We start from the raw sequence: 26,913 nt of genomic DNA on the forward strand, positions 1-26,913 counted from the left end.
GCCGCACTTTGCACACACCTGGTGTACCTGGATGCATGGATGTTTGTGACATGTTATTTTTTTTCCTTCCGAGTTCATTGAAATGAGACTAAGTTGTTTGTGTGTGCAGCAGTACTACCGACACATTCGCATCATGTACACGATCGGATATTCTCTATCCCTGGTGGCTCTGGTGTTGGCGCTCAGCATTCTCGTCGTCTTCAGGTAACAAATAGCACTCACTCCCGAAGAGGAAGAGTGAAAATGGACGGTGAAGTGTGACGTTCAACAGGAAGCTGCACTGTATGAGGAACAACATCCACATGAACCTCTTTGCCTCCTTCATCCTGCGGGCCTTGTCCATCCTCATCAAGGACGCGCTCATGGAGGCCAACATTACCTCGCAGGACCTGAGCCCGGACCAGGAGCAGGGATTCTCACAGGCCTCCGTGTCGCCCGGAGACCTGCTGGTCAACAATGAGGTCAGTGGACAAGCAAAAGGTGAGCCATGATGCGTGTGAGGCTTACTCAAAATCTCAGTGTTGTAAAAAACAATATCGTGAATTTCGTATAGCAGGGGTCAGCAACCTTTTTGAAACCAAGAGCTACTTCTTGGGTTCTGATTAATGCCAAGGGCTACCAGTTTGATACACACTAACATACATTTCCAGAAATTGCAAATTTGCTCAATTTACCTTTAATAAATAAATATATATATATATATATATTAAAAAAATGGGTATTTCTGTCTGTCATTCCGTCATACATTTTTTTTCCTTTTACGGAAGGTTTTTTGTAGAGAATAAATGATGAAAAAAACACTTAATTCGACGGTTTAAAAGAAGAGACAACACGAAAAAAATAACAATTAAATTTATCTTCAATTTCGACTCTTTAGAATTCAAAATTTTACCGAAAAAAATGAAGAAAAAAAATAGCTAATTCGAATTTTTTGAAAAAATTTAAAAAAGAATTTACGGAACATCATTAGTTATTTTTCCTGATTAAGATTAATTTTGGGTGAATTTTGATGACATGTTTTAAATAGGTTAAAATCCAATCTGCACTTTGTTAGAATATATAACAAATTGGACCAAGCTATATTTCTAACAAAGACAAATCATTATTTCTTCTAGATTTTCCAGAACAAAAAAATTAAAAGAAATTCAAAAGTCTTTAAAATAAGATTTAAATTTGATTCTACAGATTTTCAAGATTTGCCAGAATACTTTTTGGGGAATTTTAATCATAATAAGTTTGAAGAAATATTTCACAAATATTCTTCGTCGAAAAAACAGAAGCTAAAATGAAGAATTAAATTAAAATGTATTTATTATTCTTTACAATAAAAACAAATACATTTACTTGAACATTGATTTAAATTGTCAGGAAAGAAGAGGAAGGAATTTAAAAGGTAAAAAGGTATATGTGTTTAAAAATCCTAAAATCACTTTTAAGGTTGTATTTTTTCGCTAAAATTGTCTTTCTGAAAGTTATAAGAAGCAAAGTAAAAAAACTAAATGAATTTATTTAAACAAGTGAAGACCAAGTCTTTAAAATATTTTCTTGGATTTTCAAATTCTATTTGAGTTTTGTCTCTCTTAGAATTAAAAATGTCCAGTAAAGCGAGACCAGCTTGCTAGTAAATAAATACAATTTAAAAAATAGAGGCAGCTCACTGGTAAGTGCTGCTATTTGAGCTATTTTTAGAACAGGCCAGCGGGCGACTCATCTGGTCCTTACGGGCCACCTGGTGTTGGTGACCCCCGGTGTATAGCATTAGATACTGTAGGCTAGTTGGCAACACTTAATGGTCCCGAGTGTGTGAATGTTGTCTATGTGTGTTGGCTCTGTGATGAGTTTAAAGTTCAAGTTAGAGTACCACTGATAGTCACACACACACTAGGTGTGGTGAAATTTGTCCTCTGAATTTGACCCATCACCCCACTGGGAGGTGAGGGGAGCAGTGAGCAGCAGCGGGGGCCGCGCCCAGGAATCATTTTTGGTGATTTAACCCCCAATTCCAAACCTTGATGCTGAGTGCCAAGCAGGGAGGTAATGGCTCCCATTTTTATAGTCTTTGGTATGACTCGGCCGGGGTTTGAACTCACAACCCACCCATCTCAGGGCGGACACTCTAACCACTAGGCCACTGAGTTGTGCAGTAAAGTGAATTATACTTCTATAGCACTTTTCTGTAGAGACTCCAAGCCATTTACATAGTGAAGCCCATTTTCTACATCTGGAAGCTAGATTTTAAAGCAGTGTGGGCGGCACTGGGGGCAAGGTGGATAAAGTGTCTTGCCCAAGGACACAACGGCAGTAAATAGGATGGCGGAAGTGGGGATCGAACCTGGAACCTTCCAATTTCTGGCACCAAGCCACACCGTCCCGATTTTCTCGTCGTATTCCGTAAAATCTTGCACTCTTTTGCCCTTCTTGACTAACTCCCGAAGAACTCTGAAGAAACTGTTATCCTTTTCGGGTTTGGAGCGCTTCCAACAGCCTAAAACAACGCAGGCGTAGGGCGTTTTTCTTGGATAAAGGCCAAATATCCGCTCAGGACACTTTGACAAGACTTGGAGTCTCACCTTGTTAAAATGTGAAGTCAGGTGAATGCGACCTAATGGCAACTAAAGATGGGGACCGTGTCAGCCACAAAGCTGCCTAGACTATATCACCTGTAATATTTAGGACCTTGTCAGACATTGTGGTTATTGGAATGTGTTTGGACAGATCACCATCAGCTGTCGCGTGGCGGCGGTGATGATGCAATACAGCATCTTGGCCAACAGCTACTGGCTCCTGGTGGAAGGTATCTACCTCCACAACCTGTTAGTCATCACCGTGTTTACAGAGAAGAACTACTTCCAGATCTACCTGTGCATCGGCTGGGGTGAGCCGGCACTTACAACTAAGTGCAAGTCTCACGACAAGAAATGACTATCAACATGCTAACAGCAATAACCATTTTCTTCACAGGTACACCGTTAATATTCCTCGTTCCCTGGGTCACCGCCAAATATCTTCATGAGAATCAAGAGTAAGTTTCTACGCTGCTGATTTCTGTCACTTTCATTCTTCTGGAATAAACTAAACTAACATACGGTTAACTGAGATCAACAAAAAATATGCTAGGCTGATGCTGTTTTCAATGATGAGTCAACATTAGACAAGTATCAATCGTTTACAGTCCAGGTACGCTAAGCACAGCTGACCTATGCTAATTCAACATTTTCCATCCATCCATCTTCTTCCGCTTATCCGAGTTTGTAGTGAAAACTGGTGTCTACATCTGGAAGCTACATCCCAACGTATCCTGGGTCTTCCCTGTGGTCTCCTACCGGTCGGACGTGCCCTAAACACCTCCCTAGGGTTCGGGTGGCATCCTGACCAGATGCCCGAACCACCTCATCTGGCTCCTCTCCATGTGGAGGAGCAGCGGCTTTACTTTGAGTTCCTCCCGGATGGCAGAGCTTCTCACCCTATCTCTAAGGGAGAGACCCAAACTCATTAGGGCCGCTTGTACCCGTGATCTTGTCCTTTGGGTCATGACCCAAAGCTCATGACCATAGGTGAGGATGGGAACGTAGATCGACCGGTAAATTGAGAGCTTTACCTTCCGGCTCAGCTCCTTCTTCACCACAACGGATCGGTACAACGTCCGCATTACTGAAGACGCCGCACCGATCCGCCTGTCCATCTCACCATCCACTCTTCCCTCACTCGTGAACAAGACTCCTAGGTACTTGAACTCCTCCACTTGGGGCAGGGTCTCCTCCCCAACCCAGAGATGGCACTCCACCCTTTTCCGGGCGAGAACCATAGACTCGGACTTGGAGGTGCTGATTCTCATTCCGGTCGCTTCACACTGGGCTGCGAACCGATCCAGTGAGAGCTGAAGATCCCGGCCAGATGAAGCCATCAGGACCACATCATCTGCAAAAAGCAGAGACCTAATCCTGCGGTCACCAAACCGGAACCCCTCAACGCCTTGACTGTGCCTAGAAATTCTGTCCATAAAAGTTCTGAACAGAATGGGTGACAAAGGACAGCCTTGGCGGAGTCCAACCCTCACTGGAAATGTGTCCGACTTACTGCCGGCAATGCGGACCAAGCTCTGGCACTGATCATACAGGGAGCGGACCGCCACAATAAGACAGTCCGATACCCCATACTCTCTGAGCACTCCCCACAGGACTTCTCGAGGGACACGGTCCAATGCCTTCTCCAAGTCCACAAAGCACATGTAGACTGGTTGGGCAAATTCCCATGCACCCTAAAGAACCCTGCCCAGAGTATAGAGCTGGTCCACAGTTCCACCACCAGAACGAAAACCACACTGTTCCTCCTGAATCCGAGGTTGGACTATCCGACTAGCCTCCTTTTACGGGCGAGAACCATGGACTCGGACTTGGAGGTGCTGATTCTCATCCCAATCGCTTCACACTCAGCTGCGAACCGATCCAGTGAGAGTAAATGGGTTGTACTTGTATAGCGCTTTTACACGACTTCCACATTCACACATTCACACACTGATGGAGGGAGCTGCTATGCAAGGCACTAACAACCACCCATCAGGAGCAAGGGTGAAGTGTCTCGCTCAAGGACGCAACGGATGTGACAAGGTGGGTAGTAGGTGGGGATCGAACCAGGAACCCTCAGGTTGCTGGCACGGCCACTCTCCCAACCGTCCCCTAAAGTAAGTGACATAATAAGGTAAATAGAGAGAAGCTAAGTTAACTTAAAGAGGATCTATTATGCAAAACAGACTTTTCTTACCTATTTGAAACTGTTTTTGTCTATTTAGAATCTGCGTGAGTCCCAAAAATTCCAAATCAAACCATGTGGTCATTAGACACCCAATTAGACTTAGACTTGGACTTAGACTAACTTTAATGATCCACAAGGGAAACTGGTCCAGAATGGCTTAGAAATTTATAAAACAATCTTGCCTGTTATGTCAGAGAATATCTCCATATATGGTCATGTTTTACCCGAAGAGCCTAGCGCGAGTCTGCCGTTGTAGTCAGTCAATCAATCAATCAATCAATCAATCAATCAATCAATCAATCAATTAATCAATCAATCAATCAATCAACCAATCAATCAACCAATCAACCAATCAATCAATGTTTAAAGTTAAACTAAGCATAGCTAACTTAGGCTAGAATTAGGACAAACTAAATTTAACTAAACCAGACAATGTTAACAATGCTAAGATTGTTTATTAATACTATCATGTTAGATCTAGACTCAAAAGTAGACACGAACGAATGTTGATTACAGGTAAGCTAAACTAGCTAACTACTGATAAACTAAACTCAAAAAAACAATGCTAGGCTAACGTACACCTAGCTAAGATTGTTTCTTAAGGCCAAAATATCTATAAAGTGTCAGAAATAGACAATAGACGTCTAATTTGCACAAAAGTTAAACTAAGCATAACTAACTTATGCTAAATTACGACAAACTAAATTTAAATAAACCAATCAATGTTAACAATGCTAATATTGTTTATTAATACTATCATGTTAGATCTAGACTCAAAAGTAGACACGAACGAATGTTGATTACAGGTAAGCTAAACTAGCTAACTTCTGATAAACTAAACTCAAAAAACAATGCTAGGCTAGCATACACCTAGCTAAGATTGTTTCTTAAGGACAAAGTATCTATAAAGTCTCAAAAATAGGCAATTGACATCTTATTTGCACAAAAGTTAAACTAAACATAGCTAACTTATGCTAAATTATGAGAAACTAATTTTAACCAAACCAAACAAGGTCAACTATGCTAAGCTAACATCAACTCAAGCTAATGTTGTTTACCAAGATAAATTTATTTAAGCTGTGATATAAAAATACTAAAAACTATGCTAAGCTACACCAAACTAATCTAAGATTGTTTAATAATGCTAACATTTCCATCTGGATTTAGAAGTAGACACGATAATAATCCTTGTAAAACATTTATAAGAAATAATCAAAACAGCTTCAGGCCTCCTTAAAGGGGAACATTATCACAATTTCAAAAGGGTTAAAAACAATAAAAATCAGTTCCCAGTGGCTTGTTGTATTTTTTGAAGTTTTTTTCAAAATGTTACCGGTCTCGGAATATCCCTAAATAAAGCTTTAAAGTGCTTGATTTTCGCTATTTGCGATGCGACTATCTATTTCCCTGTGACGTCACACAGTGCTGCCAATGTAAACAAACAACGGCGAATACCACAGCAAGATATAGCGACATTAGCTCGGATTCAGACTCGGATTTCAGCGACTTAAGCGATTCAACAGATTACGCATGTATTGAAACAGATGGTTGGAGTATGAAAGTATTGAAGAAGAAACTGAAGCTATTGAGCAAATAGCTATTGACGCTATTCATAGCCATAGCATGGCCGAATAGTTGCGTTAGCATCGCCGCTAAAATGTGCGGACCAACAGATCAGGACTTTCGCATCTTGTGACACTGGAGCAACTTAAATCCGTCGATTGGTAAGTGTTTGTTTCGCATTAAATGTGGGTGGAAGGAAACGTAATATAGTTGCAAATGCATCTACAGGTTATCCATACATCTCTGTGCCATGTCTGCTTTAGCACCGCCGGTAAATAGCATGTTAGCGTCGATTAGCGTAGCATGTTAGCATCGATTAGCTGGCAGTCACGCCGCGACCAAATATGTCTGATTAACACATAAGTCAACAACATCAACACAACTCACCTTCGTGAATTCGTTGACTTTATTGTTGCAAATGCATCTGCAGGTTATCCATACATCTCTGTGCCATGTCTGTCAAATGTGGAGACACTCTGGCACTTTCAATGGGGGTCTGGCGGCAGACACTTTGGCATCTTGGGGCCAGTGGTGCAACTTGAATCCCTCCCTGTTAGTGTTGTTACACCCTCCGACAACACACCCACCAGGCATGATGTCTCCAAGGTTCCAAAAAATAGTCAAAAAAACGGAAAATAACAGAGCTGAGACCCGGTGTTTGTAATGTGTTGAAAATGAAAATGGCGGGTGTGTTACCTCGGCGACGTCACGTTCTGACGTCATCGCAAAAAGAGTGATAAACAGAAAGGCGTTTAATTTGCCAAAATTCACCCATTTAGAGTTCGGAAATCGGTTAAAAAAAAAAAAGTTCTTTTTTCTGCACCATCAAGGTATATATTGACGCTTACATAGGTCTGCTGATAATGTTCCCCATTAAAGGCCTACTGAAAGCCACTACTAGCGACCACGCAGTCTGATAGTTTATATATCAATGATTAAATATTAACATTGCAACACGTGCCAATACGGCTTTTTTAGTTTACTAAATTGCAATTTTAAATTTCGCACAAAGTAAATTGTTGAAAACGTCGCAGTATGATGAAGCGTGCGCGTGATGTCACGGATTGTAGCGGACATGTTGTTCCAGCCCCGATCACAGCTATAAGTCGTCTGCTTTAATCGCATAATTCCACAGAATTCTGGACATTTGTGTTGCTGAATCTTTTGCGGTGTGTTCAATTAATAATGGAGACGTCAATGAAGAAAGATGTAGGTGGGAAGCGGTGTATTGCGGCCGCCTTTAGCAACACAAACACAGCCGGTGTTTCATTGTTTACATTCCCGAAGGTGAAGCTTTACTATGGGAACCGAGCGGTCAAGGGAACATGGTTCCCTACCGCATGTCAAACGGCAGGTTTCGGTGAGAAAATGGTGGTAATAAGTCGGCTTTTACCGTAGACATGCGCGTCGTTCCTCCTGCACTTGTCAAAGAGGCAGCTGCAACTCTCTTGCCTCCTCCCACCGGCCGCCCTTGAACATCAGATGCTTTCACTGTGGAAGAGGGGGGGGGAAAAAAATCAAAGCCCGGCCCCAGCGGCTGCTTCCGCCTCGTCGAGAAACGTGGCTTCCCTCGGAGACACTGGCGGTAACCACACCCCTCCGACTTGCAGGTTGTAGAAGTACGACCATATGATCTCACTAAAACACTAGTAACACAATAAGCAGATAAGGGATTTTCCAGAATTATCCTAGTAAATGCGTCTAATAACATCTGAATCGCTCCCACTGTATGTATAGTGAAGTGAAGTGAATTATATTTATATAGCGCTTTTCTCTAGTGACTCAAAGCGCTTTACATAGTGAAACCCAATATCTAATTTTTACATTTAAAGCAGTGTGGGTGGCACTGGGAGCAGGTGGGTAAAGTGTCTTGCCCAAGGACACAACGGCAGTGACTAGGATGGCGGAAGCGGGAATCGCACCTGCAACCCTCAAGTTGCTGGCACGGCCCCTCTACCAACCGAGCTATCCCGATGTTATGAGCATCCAATAGTCTTTTTTTTTTCTTTTTTTTCTTGTCCTTCACTCTCACTTTCCTCATCCACGAATCGTTCATCCTCGCTCAAATTAATAGAGAAATCGTTGCTTTCTCGGTCCGAAATCGCTCTTGCTGCTGGTGGCCATGATTGTAAACAATGTTCAGATGTGAGGAGCTCCAAAACCCATGACGTCACGCGCACATCGTCTGCTACTTCCGGTACAGGCAAGGCTTTTCTCTTAACACCGAAAGTTGCCAACTTTATCGTGGATGTTCTCTACTAAATCCTTTCAGCAAAAATATGGCAATATCGGGAAATGATGAAGTATGACACATTTAAAAAAGAACATCTCATTTCAGTAGGCCTTTAAAGGATGGATGGATTATCATGAAATCATTTCAAATAAAGAAATACACGTAATAAAGTTGGTTAAATATGCAAACCATGTGAAGAAATAAAGATATTGGTAATTAAATGACTGCATTTCATAAATATTTTAAGTTAATTTTTTTTCATAGATATTTAATGAACTTTTAAACATGTGTATGTGTATTGCAGTTGACATAAAAACAACATTGGGTTTTTTAATAAAGCACTTTGTTGGTGTCTGATGTTAGCAACTTGTTCTTTGCTTCCAAACAATGTCAACGTTGATGCAGGACAGAGGACAGTAAATCTAACACCTCATTAGTGGACAACAACAAACCACACACACACACACACACACACACACACACACACACACACACACACACACACACACACACACTCCTGTTATGAGCATCCAAATATGGAAATGATGTCAAGCTCTTTTGTGTTGTCGCCTGGTTAATAAGCTGCGAGTCTTGCTTCCATAAGATGCACACGTGTCCAAATCAAGGCCCGGGAGCCACATCTGGCCCACCGCCTCATTTTTATGTAGCCCGTGAAAGCTTGGAAATATTTAAAGGGGAACATTTTCAGCAGACCTATGTAAGCGTCAATATATACCTTGGTGGTGCAGAAAAAAGACCATCTATTTTTTTAACCGATTTCCGAACTCTAAATGGGTGAATTTTGGCGAATTAAACGCCTTTCTGTTTATCTCGCTGGAGGCCATGACGTCAGAATGTGACTTCGCCGAGGTAACACACCCACCATTTTCATTTTCAACACATTACAAACACCGGGTCTCAGCTCTGTTATTTTCCGTTTTTTTGACTATTTTTTGAAACTTTGGAGACATCATGCCTGGTGGGTGTGTTGTCGGAGGGTGTAACAACACTAACAGGGAGGGATTCAAGTTGCACCACTGGCAAGAAATCTGCCGCCAGACCCCCATTGAATGTGCCGGAGTGTCTCCACATTTTACCGGCGATGCTAAGACAGACATGGCACAGAGATGTATGGATAACCTGCAGATGCATTTGCAATGATAAAGTCAACAAAATCACAAAGGTGAGTTTTGTTGATGTTGACTGCCAGCTAATCGATGCTAACATGCTACGCTAATCGACGCTAACATGCTATTTACCGGCGGTGCTAAAGCAGACATGGCACAGAGATGTATGGATAACCTGTAGATGCATTTGCAACTATAAAGTCAACGAATTCACAAAGGTGAGTTTTGTTGATGTTGACTGCCAGCTAATCGATGCTAACATGCTACGCTAATCGACGCTAACATGCTATTTACCGGCGGTGCTAAAGCAGACATGGCACAGAGATGTATGGATAACCTGTAGATGCATTTGCAACTATAAAGTCAACGAAATCACAAAGGTGAGTTTTGTTGATGTTGACTGCCAGCTAATCGATGCCAACATGCTACGCTAATCGACGCTAACATGCTATTTACCGGCGATGCTAAAGCAGACATGGCACAGAGATGTATGGATAACCTGCAGATGCATTTGCAACGATAGTCAACGAGATCACAAAGGTGAGTTTTGTTGATGTTGACTGCCAGCTAATCGATGCTAACATGCTATGCTAATCAATGCTAACATGCAATTTACCGGCGGTGCTAAAGCAGACATGGCACAGAGATGTATGGATAACCTGCAGATGCATTTGCAACTATATTACGTTTCCTCCCATCCACATTTAATGCGAAACAAACACTTACCAATCGACGGATTTAAGCTGCTCCAGTGTCACAAGAAACGAAAGTCCTGATCGTTTGGTCCGCACATTTCACCGGCGATGCTAACGCAGCTATTCGGCCATGCTATGGCTATGAATAGCGTCAATAGCTATTCGCTCAATAGCTTCAGTTTCTTCTTCAATACTTTCATACTCCAACCATCTGTTTCAATACATGCGTAATCTGTTGAATCGCTTAAGTCGCTGAAATCCGAGTTTGAATCCGAGCTAATGTCGCTATATCTTGCTGTGGTATTCCCATTGTTTGTTTACATTGGCAGCACTGTGTGACGTCACAGGGAAATAGTCGCATCGCAAATAGCGAAAATCAAGAACTTTAAAGCTTTTTTTAGAGCTATTCCTGGAGGTGTAAAATTTTGAAAAAAACTTCGAAAAATAAAACAAGCCACTGGGAACTGATTTTTATTGTTTTTAACCCTTTTGAAATTGTGATAATGTTCCCCTTTAAACGCTTCGTCTTTCTTAGAAAAATGTACTTCAGCTTTGACAGGAACTTTTTTTGTAACCCTTTTTTAAATCAATTCTACAATTGATCAATTCAGCCTTCCCGGGAAGGTTTATTCAGGTGTACTGGAGAGGAGGCTTTGCCGGATAGTCCAACCTCGGATTCAGGAGGAACAGTGTGCTTTTCGTCCTGGTCGTGGAACTGTGGACCAGCTCTATACTCTGGGCAGGGTTCTTGAGGGTGCATGGGAGTTTGCCCAACCAGTCTACATGTGCTTTGTGGACTTGGAGAAGGCATTGGACCGTGTCCCTCGGGAAGTCCTGTGGGGAGTGCTCAGAGAGTATGGGGTACGGGACTGTCTTATTGTGGCGGTCCACTTCCTGTATGATCAGTGTCAGAACTTGGTCCGCATTGCCGGCAGTAAGTCTGACACGTTTCCAGTGAGGATTGGTCTCCAGCAATGCTGTCCTTTGTCACCCATTCTGTTCATAACTTTTATAGACAGAATTTCTAGGCGCAGTCAAGGCGTTGAGGGGTTCCGGTTTGGTGACTGCAGGATTAGGTCTCTGCTTTTTGCAGATGATGTGGTCCTGATGGCTTCATCTGGCCAGGATCTTCAGCTCTCACTGGATCGGTTCGCAGCCGAGTGTGAAGCGACCGGAATGATAAACAACACCTCCAAGTCCAAGTCCATGGTTCTCTCCCGGAAAAAAGGTGGAGTGCCATCTCTGGGTTGGGGAAGAGACCCTGCCCCAAGTGGAGGAGTTCAAGTACCTAGGAGTTTTGTTCACAAGTGAGGGAAGAGTGGATGGTGAGATGGACAGGGGGATCGGTGCGGCGTCTTCAGTAATGCGGACGCTGTATCGATCCGTTGTGATGCAAAGGCAAAGCTTTCAATTTACCGGTCGATCTACGTTCCCATCCTCACCTATGGTCATGAGCTTTGGGTTATGACCAAAAGGACAAGATCACGGGTACAAGCGGCTGAAATGAGTTTCCTCCGCCGTGTGGTGGGTCTCTCCCTTAGAGATAGGGTGAGAAGCTCTGTCATCCAGGAGGAACTCGGAGTAAAGTCGCTGCTCCTTCACATGGAGAGGAGCCAGAGGAGGTGAGGAGAATGCCACCCGAACGCCTCCCTAGGGATGTGTTTAGGGCACGGCCGACGGGTAGGAGGCCACAGGGAAGACTCAGGTCACGTTGGGAAGACTATGTCTCCCGGCTGGCCTGGGAATGCCCCGGGATCCCCCAGGAGGAGCTGGATGAAGTGGCTGGGGAGAGGGAAGTCTGGGCTTCCCTGCTCAGGCTGCTGCCCCTGCGAGCCCACCTCGGATAAGTGGAAGAAGATGGATGGATTTATATATATAAGAAATACTTGAAAATATATAGACCCTCCCATCTCCCGAATTCGGAGGTCTCAAGGTTGGCAAGTATGCTGCGAGGTTGGTAAGCACAACCAAAATGATTCCGTACATTAGGCTGTTGAGTTTTTTCGAAAAATACAGTATGTGCTTACACGATACACAGCATGTTTATCAGTTCCAAGCGGCCCTCCGAGGGTTACCTTAAAGGGGAACATTATCACCAAACCTATGTAAGCGTCAATATATACCATAAACCCATGTATTTTTTTAACCGATTTCCGAACTCTAAATGGGTGAATTTTGGCAAATTAAACGCCTTTCTGTTTATCGGTCTTTTACCGATGACGTCAGAACGTGACGTCACCGAGGTAACACACCCGCCATTTTCATTTTCACATTACAAACACCGGGTCTCAGCTCTGTTATTTTCCGTTTTTTCGACTATTGTTTGGAACCTTGGAGACATCATGCCTGGTGGGTGTGTTGTCGGAGGGTGTAACAACACTAACAGGGAGGGATTCAAGTTGCACCACTGGCAAGAAATCTGCCGCCAGACCCCCATTGAATGTACCAGAGTGTCTCCACATTTGACCGGCGATGCTAAGACAGACATGGCACAGAGATGTATGGATAACCTGCAGATGCATTTGCAACCATTCAGTCAACAAAATCACAAAGGTGAGTTTTGTTGATGTTGTTGACTTATGTGCTAATCAGACATATTTGGTCACGGCATGACTGCCAGCTAATCGATGCTAACATGCTACGCTAATCGATGCTAACATGCTATTTACACTAGCTGTATGTACATTTGAAACTAGATACCCACATTTAATGCGAAACAAACACTTACCAATCGACGGATTTAAGTTGCTCCAGTGTCACAAGATGCGAAAGTCCTGATCGTTTGGTCCGCACATTTTACCGGCGATGCTAATAAGGCAGCCATGCTATGGGCCACTTCATTAGGTACACCCACGCTATGGCCCTATAGCGTCAATAGCTATTCGCTCAATAGCTTCAATTTCTTCTTCAATTTCGTTTCCGCTATCTCCCTCCATACTCCGGCCATCTGTTTCAATACATGCGTAATCTGTTGAATCGCTTAAGCCGCTGAAATCCGAGTCTGAATCCGAGCTAATGTCGCTATATCTTGCTGTGGTAACCGCCATGTTTGTATTGGCAGCACTATATGACGTCACAGGGAAATGGACAGTGGTTTCGAACATAGCGAAAATAAGGCACTTTAAAGCTTTATTTAGGGAGATTCCGGGACCGGTAAAATTTTGAAAAAAACTTCAAAAAATACAACAAGCCACTGGGAACTGATTTTTATTGTTTTTAACCCTTTTGAAATTGTGATAATGTTCCCCTTTAACTGTGATGTAGCCTACCATGGAAATGAACTTGACAGCCCTGGTCCAGTAGGTTGGTGGTTCTGTGCTATCTGTGCTATCATTGACTGGTACTGTGTCTCAAACATCTGGATGGCGATCACAGGGATTTAAGGCCATGATGTGTTTGTCTTCCAGATGCTGGGGTCAGAACATAAACATGAACTATTGGTGGATCATACGCTCTCCCATCCTGGTGGCCGTGCTGGTAATGTTCCTCTTCCTGTCATTTTCATTCCATGCACTCAGGAAAAAGCTGCCTCACATCCAGAAAAGTAGCTCGCAGGATCCCTTCACTGCTTTGGCAAATGTTATACCTCCAACGTTCATACGAAAGCAGTATTTATTAAAGCAGTTTGTATTGCCTTCCAGAGGTGACAGATTGTACACACTAGAAGTTCAAATTGTGTCAGGAGAATATCGACATTATTCTCCTCTGCCTTCCCCCCAAACCATGCCAACGCTAATATCCCCATTTGTTATATGCTTCATAAGATGTGTGTGTGTGTGTGTGTAGAAGCCAAAGTGAGCACACACACTTGATTAAACCGTGCATCCATTCCACTTGGCCGCTCTGGTCCGCCACATTAACGCTGTTGTGGGTTTTGTTCTGTTCTCACGTCTTGAAGCCCCTCACATGAGGAGCGCCCCCTGTAGGACATATACAACCCCTGTTTCCATATGAGTTGGGAAATGGTGTTAGATGTAAATATAAACAGAATACAATGATTTGCAAATCCTTTTCAAGCCATATTCAGTTGAATATGCTACAAAGACAACATATTTGATGTTCAAACTCAAACTTTTTTTTTTGTGCAAATAATCATTAACTTTAGAATTTGATGCCAGCAACACGTGACAAAGAAGTTTGGAAAGGTGGCAATAAATACTGATAAAGTTGAGGAATGCTCACCAAACACTTATGTGGAACATCCCACAGGTGTGCAGGCTAATTGGGAACAGGTGGGTGCCATGATTGGCTATAAAAACAGCTTCCCAAAAAATGCTCAGTCTTTCACAAGACAGGATGGGGCGAGGTACACCCCTTTGTCCACAACTGCGTGAGCAAATAGTCAAACAGTTTAAGAACAACCTTTCTCAAAGTGACATTGCAAGAAATTTAGGGATTTCAACATCTACGCTCCATAATATCATCAAAAGGTTCAGAGAATCTGGAGAAATCACTCCACGTAAGCGGCATGGCCGGAAACCAACATTGAATGACCGTGACCTTCCATCCCTCAGACGGCACTGTCTCAAAAACTGACATCAATCTCTAAAGGATATCACCACATGGGCTCAGGAACACTTCAGAAAACCACTGTCGCTAAATACAGTTGGTCGCTACATCTGTAAGTGCAAGTTAAAGCTCTACTATACAAAGCGAAAGCCATTTATCAACAACATCCAGAAACGCTGCTGGCTTCTCTGGGCCTGAGATCATCTAAGATGGACTGATGCAAAGTGGAAAAGTGTCCACATTTCAAATTGTTTTTGGAAATATTCCACATCGTGTCATCCGAACCAAAGGGGAAGCGAACTCTCCAGACTGTTATCGACGCAAAGTTGAAAAGCCAGCATGTGTGATGGTATGGGGGTGTATTAGTGTCCAAGGCATGGGTAACTTACACATCTGTGAAGGCACCATTAATGCTGAAAGGTACATACAGGTTTTTGAACAACATATGCTGCCATCTAAGCGCCGCCTTTTTCATGGACGCCCCTGCTTATTTCAGCAAGACAATGCCAAGCCACATTCAGCACATGTTACAACAGCGTGGGTGTGTAAAAAAAGAGTGCGGGTACTTTCCTGGCCCGCCTGCAGTCCAGACCTGTCTCCCATGGAAAATGTGTGAAGCGTAAAATACGACAGCGGAGACCCCGGACTGTTGAAGGACTGAAGCTCTACATAAAACAAGAATGGGAAATAATTCCACTTTCAAAGCTTCAACAATTAGTTTCCTCAGTTCCCAAACGTTTGAGTGTTGTTAAAAGAAAAGGTGATGTAACACAGTGGTGAACATGCCCTTTCCCAACTACTTTGTCACGTGTTGCAGCCATGAAATTCTAAGTTAATTATTATTTGCAAAAAAAATAAAGTTTATGAGTTTGAACATCAAATATGTTGTCTTTGTAGTGCATTCAACTGAATATGGGTTGAAAAGGATTTGCAAATCATTGTATTCTGTTTATATTTACATCTAACACAATTTCCCAACTCATATGGAAACTGGGTTTGTATATATATATATATATATATAAATCCTTACATTTTCAACTTTCCTATTCGTCCAACCACGCCTTGGGTTGGATTTTCCCTGCAAAGGTCAGCTGGGAGCATTTATATAAGTCCAATTTGTCAAAGCTTCCATGTCAAGCCACTTTTACACACACGGAGATATTTTCCAAGCATTAATCGTCCCGCTAAGTGGGCTGTATCTTGCAGGAATTCCTGTGTTTGCCTTGTCGTCGGGACAGCGGGCCTGGTTCCCGTTTTAGTCTTTCCCCATTTGTCCCGGCCCTGTTGAAGCTGGAGCAAAGTCATCCCTGATCCACTGATGATATATATCATATATGTATGTATATATATATATATATATATATATATAATATACATATATATATATATTTATATATCCAATGATATATGTCTGATGAGCAGGAAACGGGGACCTGATGTTTGTGTTACAGTGTGTGTGTGTGTGTGTGTGTGTGTGTGTGTGTGTGTGTGGTCAGTCGATTGAACTGGAATGTCACTGTGTTTGAATAGGAATATTTGTCAGAATAGAAAGTGGTATAAAGTTGTTTCTTTCCAAAGCTGTAGTGTGGATGCCAGGATGTCCTCCACACCTTAGTTGCTAACAACTGACTTGACAACGTAAAAAAGGTCACATCACAAGTCATTTTCATTAAAAGCATGCTGTTGGTGGAAACGCCAGTTTAGCTTCCCTCATGCTGAGAGTCTGCTAGCGCTGCAGGGCTGCTTGGAGGCTGCCACGTATGAGCGGGCAGTCAACAATGTGAGCGGGGCGTCATGAGTACACACTGCTCCTTTTTTCTGTGCCTTCCTCATACAATTTACCGTATTTCCTTGAATTGCCGCCAGGGCGCTAATTAATTTAAAACCTCTTCTCACTCCGTCGCTTACCAAAGGCATGCGGAAAATTTAGGCCTGCACTTATAAATTTGAGTGCGATGTAAGGATACCATCATGAAAAGCACATTTAATAGAATTTTTTTTTATTATGGTCTTACCTTTACTTATAAATGAAGTCCATTCGCAGCTCTTTCTGATCAAAAGCATCGATAACTTGTTTATAGTGAAGTGAAGTGAATTATATTTATATAGCGCTTTTCTCTAGTGACTCAAAGCGCTTTTACATAGTGAAACCCAATATCTAAGTTACATTTAAACCAGTGTGGGTGGCACTGGGAGCGGGTGGGTAAAGTGTCTTGCCCAAGGACACAAAGGCAGTGACTAGGATGGCGGAAGCGGGGATCGAACCTGGAACCCTCAAGTTGCTGGCAGGGCCACTCTACCAACCGAGCTACCACCGAAATGGTAAGATGCAAAGACTTAAGTCAACATGACCATCTTCTTTGTAGTTAGAGTTCTGTGCAGCGCTCACAATTTTTTAATGGAACCATGTGTGCACCATGAACTCCATTGTAAACATGTGTTTCTACATTTGTTTGTTCTATTTTATTTTATGCTTAATCTACCATGTTCACATTGGATACATTTGTAGTTATGAGTCACTAGAGAAAAGCGCTATATAAATATAATTCACTTCACTTCACTATAGAAGTCTTCCTTGTCTTTCTTCAGTTTTAAAAGTCTCTCTGTCTCGATGGAGATCTTCCTTTATTACCTCCTGCTTCCATTGAAAGTCCAGTTTAGAAAACAGTTTTATTTTAGATATGTAATCCTCCATGTTAAAAGTGCAAGCGAGAGGAAAAAATTAACGATCGCTGCTTGTTGTCACTTCTTCTGCAGCCGAGTAGTCGCAAGAAGGATCACTAGCGCCCTCTACCACCAGGAGGCGGGAGTCATTTAATGACTCATATTTGACACACGCAGCTACGGTATATTAATAAAACATAGCTGCTTCCTGTTCTTTTTAGCATATTCAATAGCTTGGACCTTAAATCCTACTGATTAGCTCTTAATCTTCTTCCCTTTATGCCATTTCAAATGATTGAAATCAGCCTCCTCCATTTTGAAAAAGATGACAGGTGAAGTGTCACTCGTGACGTGACGAGTTTGACCCGGCGGAAATTCTAGGCATATGCTAATTATTTGCAAAACGAGTTTGACCCGGCGGAAATTCTAGACATGCACTAATAAAAAGAATATTTTGCAAAACGAGTTCTACTCACCGTTAATCCTGAGCCGGCGGTAATGCTAAACATGCGCTAATTATTTTGCGAAACGAGTTTGACCCGGCAGTAATTCTAGGCAGGCGCATACTATATACCCGGCGGCAATTCAAGGAAATACGGTAGTCAATATGAGCTTGATTGACTGAAATCCAAATACCACACGCTTTTTAGCGTGAGCAATCTATAAAATAGTGTCTACCATGTGATCTACTAAGACTGCGTGGGCAATTGTAAAGTGGTGCAGTGTCAGGTTTAAACACTGATGACGTTTATTAAACAGACATGAAGCAAGGAATCATGCAGAGACAGAGTTTAATTTGGGACTGCACACTCAGTTACAATCTCCCACCACGCTCTAAGGCAGTGGTTCTCAAATGGGGGTACGCGTACCCCCAGGGGTACTTGAAGCTATGCCAAGGGGTACATGAGATTTTTTTAAAATATTCTAAAAATAGCAACAAGTCAAAAATCCTTAATAAATATATTTATTGAATAATACTTCAACAAAATAGTCTGTCCACCCCCTGAGGATATACAAAAAAACAGGAATTACAAAAGGTTCAGGGCAAAGGTCAGAGTAAGTGAGCTCGGGGCTAGATTCTACCGCAGGCAACGGACGAACTGGCACTGGCTGGGTGGAGATCCAGGGTTAAAGTCAGGTGGTGGATTAGAAGCAGGTGGCACACCTGCATCTGATGACCGGGGAGGGGACTTACAGACACAAGAAGGGGAGGGGAGTAGGAAAAGAAGAGGAAAAAAGGCAGCAAAACCGCCCTCATGACGAATTCAGTCTTACAGACTTGACTATTCCGACCCCCGAGATTGAACCCTAATTGATTGAATGAATGATTTGATGGGAAATAAACATATTCGATGATATCCTTCCCAGATCAACTTCCTGATCTTCATCCATATCATCAAAATCCTTGTGTCCAAGCTGAGAGCACACCAAATGAGATACACAGACTACAAATTCAGGTGAGTTCAAATTGAAATCGACTTTTTCAAAACACACATCTGAGTCCCAAACTCTGGACTGCCTCGCAGGTTGGCCAAGTCGACCCTAACGCTCATCCCTCTGCTGGGTATCCATCAAGTGGTCTTCATTTACGTCACCGACGAGGCCACCGAGACCACCATCGGTTTGCGTCTCACCAAGTTGGTCATTGACCTCTTCTTCTCCTCCTTCCAGGTACACAACCAATGTGCAAGGAGTCCAAATGTCTGCTGTGTGTGTATGAGAGAGATCCTACTGGCTCAAAAGTAGTTTGGACACTTACAAGGAAGTTTAGGGTTCCTAGAGTAGCCATGACGCTACCAAACTAGCTCATAAATCGAACCAAAACCATCCCGTTTGTTCACCAGGTTAAGCGAGCCCTGCCGGGCGAGATTACGTGAACATAGTTTGCTGCTTAGTGGCTCTGTCACATGACCATTGACCGTTTGGCCACCAGGCCAAGAACATGTCTCGCTCGTAAGGCGGTTAAGGTTTCTGATCTTATTACGGTGACAGCAAGGGGGGGCTTTGAGAGAACCACCAAGTCACTGTGGACATGTCTCGCCAGAAGCCCTCCACTGATACTTGACACGTAAACACTAGGTCATACGCCAAGGGGGTAAGGGAAGAACCTCTATGCAGAATCCATGGCAACATTACTAGTGTGAACATTTTACTTCCAGGATGTGGAAACTAAATAGTATGAAAGCTTCCACTCACCCAGGAAGACTTTCTACACCAGAGAGTACAAACTTGCGGACCGCGATCCCAGTCCAGACCCAAACGCCCTGCCATAGAGACCTGGATTTATAGTCAATTTATCACTTAAGTATATGAAGTTCTGACGGGGCCGCTTCTATTGCTTTTATTGACTTTATGGTACTGGTAATGCGCTGGTGGTTTCCCCAAGATGCAGACAGAACTGCGGAGGCGGTAAGCAGGTAGGACAATGATTTATTGTTCACTGCATGTTCTCTTACATCTCTAAAGGACCTGTGTAAGAGACACTGCAGCATCCTCAGGGACTCATCCCACCCAGGTCACCACTGGCTTGAACTCTTGTCCTCCGGGAGGCGCTATAAGACCATCAAAGAGAGGACGAACAGACTGAAAAAATGTTCCTAGGTCTTGTCTTAGAGTATTTTATGTAGGTGGTTTTAAAAGCACTGAGCTGGATTGGTGATCAATTTCGTTGTTTCCATGCAATGACAATAAAGGTATTCGGATTCTGATTCTGATAAATCGGGCAAATTCCCAAAATACAGTAAAGCGTGCCAATAGCACGGGTAGCTACGGAAACGCTAACGGGAAAGCTTAGCATGGAAAACCAGCAAACAAGCTTAGCTCAGGAATCCAAGGGTATATGAAACTAACTTGTTGCATGAAGCATACCGGATCGAGCGTGGCGCAAGGCAGGAATTTATAGCTCTCTGATTGGTGCCCGGGAGCAGGTGAGCGTCCCGAACACTAATCAGATGCAGGTGAAAATAATCAGCACTCATGGTAACTAAGAAACACAAACACAGGGGTGCTGAAACCAGAACTATCTATCTATCCATCCATCCATCCATCCGTCTTCTTCCGCTTATCCGCGGTCGGGTCCCGGTGGCAGCAGCCTAAGCAGGGAAACCCAGACTTCCCTCTCCCCAGCCACTTCGTCTAGCTCCTCCCAGGGGATCCCGAAGCGTTCCCAGGCCAGCCGGGAGACATAGTCTTCCCAACGTGTCCTGGGTCTTCCCCGTGGCCTCCTACCGGTTGGACGTGCCCTAAACACCTCCCTAGGGAGGCGTTCGGGTGGCATCCTGACCAGATGCCCGAACCACCTCATCTGGCTCCTCTCCATGTGAAGGAGCAGCGGCTTTACTTTGAGTTCCTCCCGGATGGCAGAGCTTCTCACCCTATCTCTAAGGGAGAGACCTGCCACCCGGTGGAGGAAATTAATTTGGGCCGCTTGTACCCGTGATCTTATCCTTTCGGTCAAAACCCAAAGCTCATGACCATAGGTGAGGATGGGAGCGTAGATCGACCGGTAAATTGAGAGCTTTGCCTTCCGGCTCAGCTCTTTCTTCACCACAACGGATCGATACAGCGTCCGCATTACTGAAGACGCCGCACCGATCTCACGTCGATCTCACCATCCACTCTTCCTTCACTCGTGAACAAGACTCCTAGGTACTTGAACTCCTCCACTTGGGGCAGGGTCTCCTCCCCAACCCGGAGATGGCACTCAAACACCCTGTTGTTATTAGCCAGAACTAAGGGAGTCAAATTACAGATAAACATGACAAACACGACCAAAGAAAATCTACAATCAGGTCATGACTTTATTTTCCGTGAGGGGATTATTAGAGTACAGTGTCTATTTATCTCGGTTAAGCAAACGGCGAATCTTAGCTCAGTAATCCAACGGTATACGAAACTAACTTGTCGCATAAAGCAAACAAGAAAGCCAAGGCAGGAATAAATAGCTCTCTGATTGGTGCCCGGGAGCAGGTGAGCATCCCGAACCTAATCAGAGGCAGGTGAAAATAATCAGCACCCATGGCAACTAAGAAACACCAACCCAGGGGTGCTGAAAACAGAACTAAGGGAGTCAAATTAGACTAAAACATGACAAAGACGACCAGAGAAAATCTACAATCAGGTCATGACTGATTTTCCGTGAGGGGGTTATTAAATGATAAATGGGTTGTACTTGTATAGCGCTTTTCTACCTTCAAGGTACTCAAAGCGCTTTGACATTACTTCCACATTCACACACACATTCACACACTGATGGAGGGAGCGGCCATGCAAGGCGCCAACCAGCACCCATCAGGAGCAAGGGTGAAGTGTCTTGCTCAGGACACAACGGACGTGACGAGGTTGGTACTAGGTGGGGATTTGAACCAGGGCCCCTCGGGTTGCGCACGGCCACTCTCCCACTGCGCCACGCCGTATTATTAAAGTACAGTGTCTGTTTATCTGGGCTAAGTTGCATCCATGTTGTCTACTGAATGGCATCGATGTCTCCTCAGGGTCTCCTGGTCGCCATCTTGTACTGCTTCGTCAACAAAGAAGTGAGTTTCCTGCCGACCTATGGTCAACTCTTCCCCAAACCTTCACCTTCTCCGGTCACGGATCACCTCCGCCTTCTCCGCAGGTGCAGTCCGAGGTGCTGAAAAAGTGGAAGCGCTGGAAGCTGGGCCGCAACATCGAGGAGGAGTACCGCCACACCTACAGCAACACGCCCAACACCAAGACAGGAAGCCTGCTCAACCACGTCTCGCAGCCACCGCCCCGCCTCCCCGAGCCGTCCATCTGCTCCCCTGAGGAGTGGCACGTGCTGGTGGCCAACGGGGGCGGGGCCGACCACGGCAGAGCGGCGGGCCAGCGCGGCTCCCCGCTGCACGAGGGCACGGCGGTGGAGGACATGAGCGCTGTGGACAAGAGCAGGAACCTGGAGGGCCTCCAATGAAGGACGCCACACTTCAGTCAGTTCTGAGCAGCTCTGAACTTACACAGTCAGTGGGGGGAGCGTGGCCCCCGCAGCCTGCTGGGGACTTGCAGGCCTTCCTCAAGGCAAACCGAGCCATGTAAAATAATACTTTTTGGAAAAAAAAACCTCAAAGAGCAATTCAAAGACTTGACATAAGAAGCCTCTGAGTTGCAGGGTTGAAGGCCAAAGTGGAACTTCAACTCTAGACCTGGTCTATTTTTTGGGGGTTTTTTTTGGCAGGCTTTAAATAAGGCGGTACAAATCTGACAGCAGAAATGCTAAACTCAGTGAGGATGTTCCTGGTCAATCCTGACGCATCAAGATAACAACTTTTCTTTTGATATATTCTCTTTATTTGCAAATCACTTTACACTCTGTTTTCTTTTTCTGGCAAAAGTGAGTCCACCGTGGAGCAGAACTGGGCTTTCGATGTCCATCCGTCCATTTTCTACCGCTTATTTCCTTCGGGGCCTATCTCAGCTACAATCGGGCAGAAGGCGGGCTACACCCTGGAAAAGTTGCCACCTCATCACAGTAGACAGACAACATTCACACCCTAGGGACCATTTAGTGTTGCCAATCAACCTATCCCCAGGTGCATGTCTTTGGAGGTGGGAGGGGCCTATCCCCAGGTGCATGTCTTTGGAGGTGGGAGGGGCCTATCCCCTGGTGCATGTCTTTGGAGGTGGGAGGGGCCTATCCCCAGGTGCATGTCTTTGGAGGTGGGAGGGGCCTATCCCCAGGTTCATGTCTTTGGAGGTGGGAGGGGCCTATCCCCAGGTTCATGTCTTTGGAGGTGGGAGGGGCCTATCCCCATGTGCATGTCTTTGAAGGTGGGAGGGGCCTATCCCAGGTACATGTTTTTGGAGGTGGGAGGGGCCTATCCCCAGGTGCATGTCTTTGGAGGTGGGAGGGGCCTATCCCCAGGTGCATGTCTTTGGAGGTGGGAGGGGCCTATCCCCAGGTGCATGTCTTTGGAGGTGGGAGGAGCCTATCCCCAGGTGCATGTCTTTGGAGGTGGGAGGGGCCTATCCCCAGGTGCATGTCTTTGGAGGTGGGAGGGGCCTATCCCCAGGTGCATGTCTTTGGAGGTGGGAGGGGCCTATCCCCAGGTGCATGTCTTTGGAGGTGGGAGGGGCCTATCCCCAGGTGCATGTCTATGGAGGTGGGAGGAAGCCGGAGTAGAACCCACGCAGTCACGGGGAGAACATGTAAACTTCTCACAGGATCGAACCCATGACCTTCGTGTTGTGAGGCGGACGCACTAACCCCTCCTCCACCGTGCTGCCCTTTCGATGTATATCAGTCAATCCACACCGCTATACAAGCCGTAGACTGACTACTCTAAACAGTGTATCCAAGCTAAGTATTGTCCTTTAAAGGGGACTTTATTGGAATTTTCGTTCACAATTATTACGAAAGACACGACGAAGGATGGATTCTTTTGTTACTGCTTTCTAAATATTAAATAATTGTAAATAAAATCCGATAAATACCCATTCAAAACGCACCAATAATGCTCAATTTACGTTTGGTGATTTAAATATTGACCAAGTATTAGTGATATTGTTATTACGAGTTCTAACGCAGACAAACTGTGCCTATGTTTACATCGTCGAGTGATCTGCTGCTTCCTTGCTTCCCTGCTCCCTCTAAGCTTATTCTAGATCATAACTCATGCCTCTCACCTGAAAAATACATGGCTGGGAATATAATCCAACAAGTTGTGACACTTTGACAGTCCTTTCGGACCCCAAACTGGCGAGGACGACACAAACACGAAGCGTTTCTTTGCGAGGATTGAGACATTTTTCATCTAAATGGGAATATATGAACATCCTTGCAGTCGACATCCTAATGACAGCAGACCTCGTACAGTGAGTGATGTCTTATTATGTTTGTTGGCTCTCATGAAGTCTGCAGTGAGCAGTAGTCAGTGATGGGGAAGAAAAAGAAGCAAACGTTTGTGATGCGTTTTTTTCAAAGTAATGCTCCACGTATGCTTAAAATGACCAAAATACGTAAATATGACATGATATTATGAATATTACCACATTACATATATATATATATATATATATATATATATATATATACTTACATCATGTATATATTACATGTTATTATGAATATTACTACATTACATATATATATATATATATATATATATATATATATATATATATATAACATACATCATGTATATATTACATTTTATTCTAAAAAAATACTACATTACATATATATACTTACATAATTACATATATATAGATATATATATACATCATGCATATATTACCTGTTATTATGAATGTTACTAGATACTACATATATACTTACATCATGTATATATTACATGTTATTATGAATATTACTACATTACATATATATATATATAACATACATCATGTATATATTACATGTTATTATGAATGTTACTAGATATTACATATATACTTACATCATGTATATATTACATGTTATAAATGTTACCACACATTATTTTATATATATATATATATATATATATATATATATATATATATATATATACTTACATCATGTATATATTACATGTTATTATGAATATTACTACATTACATATATATATATATAACATACATCATGTATATATTACATGTTATTATGAATGTTACTAGATATTACATATATACTTACATCATGTATATATTACATGTTATAAATGTTACCACACATTATTTTATATATATATATATATATATATATATATATATATATATATATACTTACAGCATGTATATATTACATGTTATTATAAATGTTACTACATGACATATATACTTACGTCATGTATACATTACATGTTATAAATGTTACCACACATTATGTATATATATATATATATATATATATATATATGTATATATATATATGTATATATATATACTTACATCATGTATTATATTACATGTTATAAATGTTACCACACATTATATATATATATATATATATATATATATATATATATATATACTTACATCATGTATTATATTACATGTTGTTATGAATTTTACTAGATACTACATATATACTTACATCATGTATGTATTACATGTTATTATGAATGTTACTAGATACTACATATATACTTACATCATGTATATAAAACCCTAATGGAGGTGTTTGGATGTTTTTTTTATGTGCTCTGTCTGCAGAATTGAACGGTTCCCATAGGCTCCATTGTAAGTGGACTTTTGATCACATTTATTTATTTATCATTTATGTATTAGAAAAGCATTTCAAAAAAATCCATCATGTCTTCAATAATGGTTGTGAACGATGGGCAAACTTCCCCCCAAAAAGTGCAGTTCTCCTTTAATTGCTGAGATGTGAGGGTTGTCCTGACTTCTGAGAAATATGTGCCACCAAGATTTTTGAAAAGTATTTGCTATGCTCTGTGCTTGTGTTGGTAGTGTGGGCCATGTTGGTGGTGTGATGTTGGTGGTGTGATGTTGGTGGTGTGAGCATGGGCCATGTTGGTGGTGTGATGTTGGTGGTGTGATGTTGGTGGTGTGAGCATGGGCCATGTTGGTGGTGTGATGTTGGTGGTGTGATGTTGGTGGTGTGATGTTGGTGGTGTGATGTTGGTGGTGTGATGTTGGTGGTGTGATGTTGGTGGTGTGAGCATGGGCCATGTTGGTGGTGTGATGTTGGTGGTGTGATGTTGGTGGTGTGAGCATGGGCCATGTTGGTGGTGTGATGTTGGTGGTGTGATGTTGGTGGTGTGATGTTGGTGGTGTGATGTTGGTGGTGTGATGTTGGTGGTGTGAGCATGGGCAATGTTGGTGGTGTGATGTTGGTGGTGTGATGTTGGTGGTGTGAGCATGGGCCATGTTGGTGGTGTGATGTTGGTGGTGTGATGTTGGTGGTGTGAGCATGGGCAATGTTGGTGGTGTGAGCATGGGCAATGTTGGTGGTGTGATGTTGGTGGTGTGATGTTGGTGGTGTGAGCATGGGCAATGTTGGTGGTGTGATGTTGGTGGTGTGATGTTGGTGGTGTGAGCATGGGCAATGTTGGTGGTGTGATGTTGGTGGTGTGATGTTGGTGGTGTGAGCATGGGCAATGTTGGTGGTGTGATGTTGGTGGTGTGATGTTGGTGGTGTGAGCATGGGCCATGTTGGTGGTGTGATGTTGGTGGTGTGATGTTGGTGGTGTGAGCATGGGCAATGTTGGTGGTGTGATGTTGGTGGTGTGATGTTGGTGGTGTGAGCATGGGCCATGTTGGTGGTGTGATGTTGGTGGTGTGATGTTGGTGGTGTGAGCATGGGCAATGTTGGTGGTGTGAGCATGGGCAATGTTGGTGGTGTGAGCATGGGCAATGTTGGTGGTGTGAGCATGGGCAATGTTGGTGGTGTGAGCAATGTTGGTGGTGT

General features: G+C 43.3%; 1 protein-coding gene across 1 annotated transcript in view; it reads left to right on the top strand.

The window, feature by feature from the left end:
* The window catches only part of gcgra (glucagon receptor a), a 121,126-nt gene extending 96,664 nt beyond the window's left edge, over window positions 1-24,462 (top strand). Inside the window, exons 6-14 of the mRNA XM_061884649.1 lie at window positions 110-204; window positions 272-461; window positions 2,716-2,875; window positions 2,962-3,022; window positions 13,778-13,847; window positions 18,912-19,000; window positions 19,070-19,214; window positions 22,037-22,078; window positions 22,162-24,462. Of these exons, the coding sequence (XP_061740633.1) occupies window positions 110-204; window positions 272-461; window positions 2,716-2,875; window positions 2,962-3,022; window positions 13,778-13,847; window positions 18,912-19,000; window positions 19,070-19,214; window positions 22,037-22,078; window positions 22,162-22,476 (1,167 nt within the window). The 3' untranslated portion in view covers window positions 22,477-24,462. The remainder of the gene's footprint in view (window positions 1-109; window positions 205-271; window positions 462-2,715; window positions 2,876-2,961; window positions 3,023-13,777; window positions 13,848-18,911; window positions 19,001-19,069; window positions 19,215-22,036; window positions 22,079-22,161) is intronic.
* The last annotated feature ends 2,451 nt before the right edge of the window (window positions 24,463-26,913 follow it).

This window comes from Nerophis ophidion, linkage group LG23 (genome assembly GCF_033978795.1).
Source record: "Nerophis ophidion isolate RoL-2023_Sa linkage group LG23, RoL_Noph_v1.0, whole genome shotgun sequence".
Classification (NCBI taxonomy): domain Eukaryota; kingdom Metazoa; phylum Chordata; class Actinopteri; order Syngnathiformes; family Syngnathidae; genus Nerophis; species Nerophis ophidion.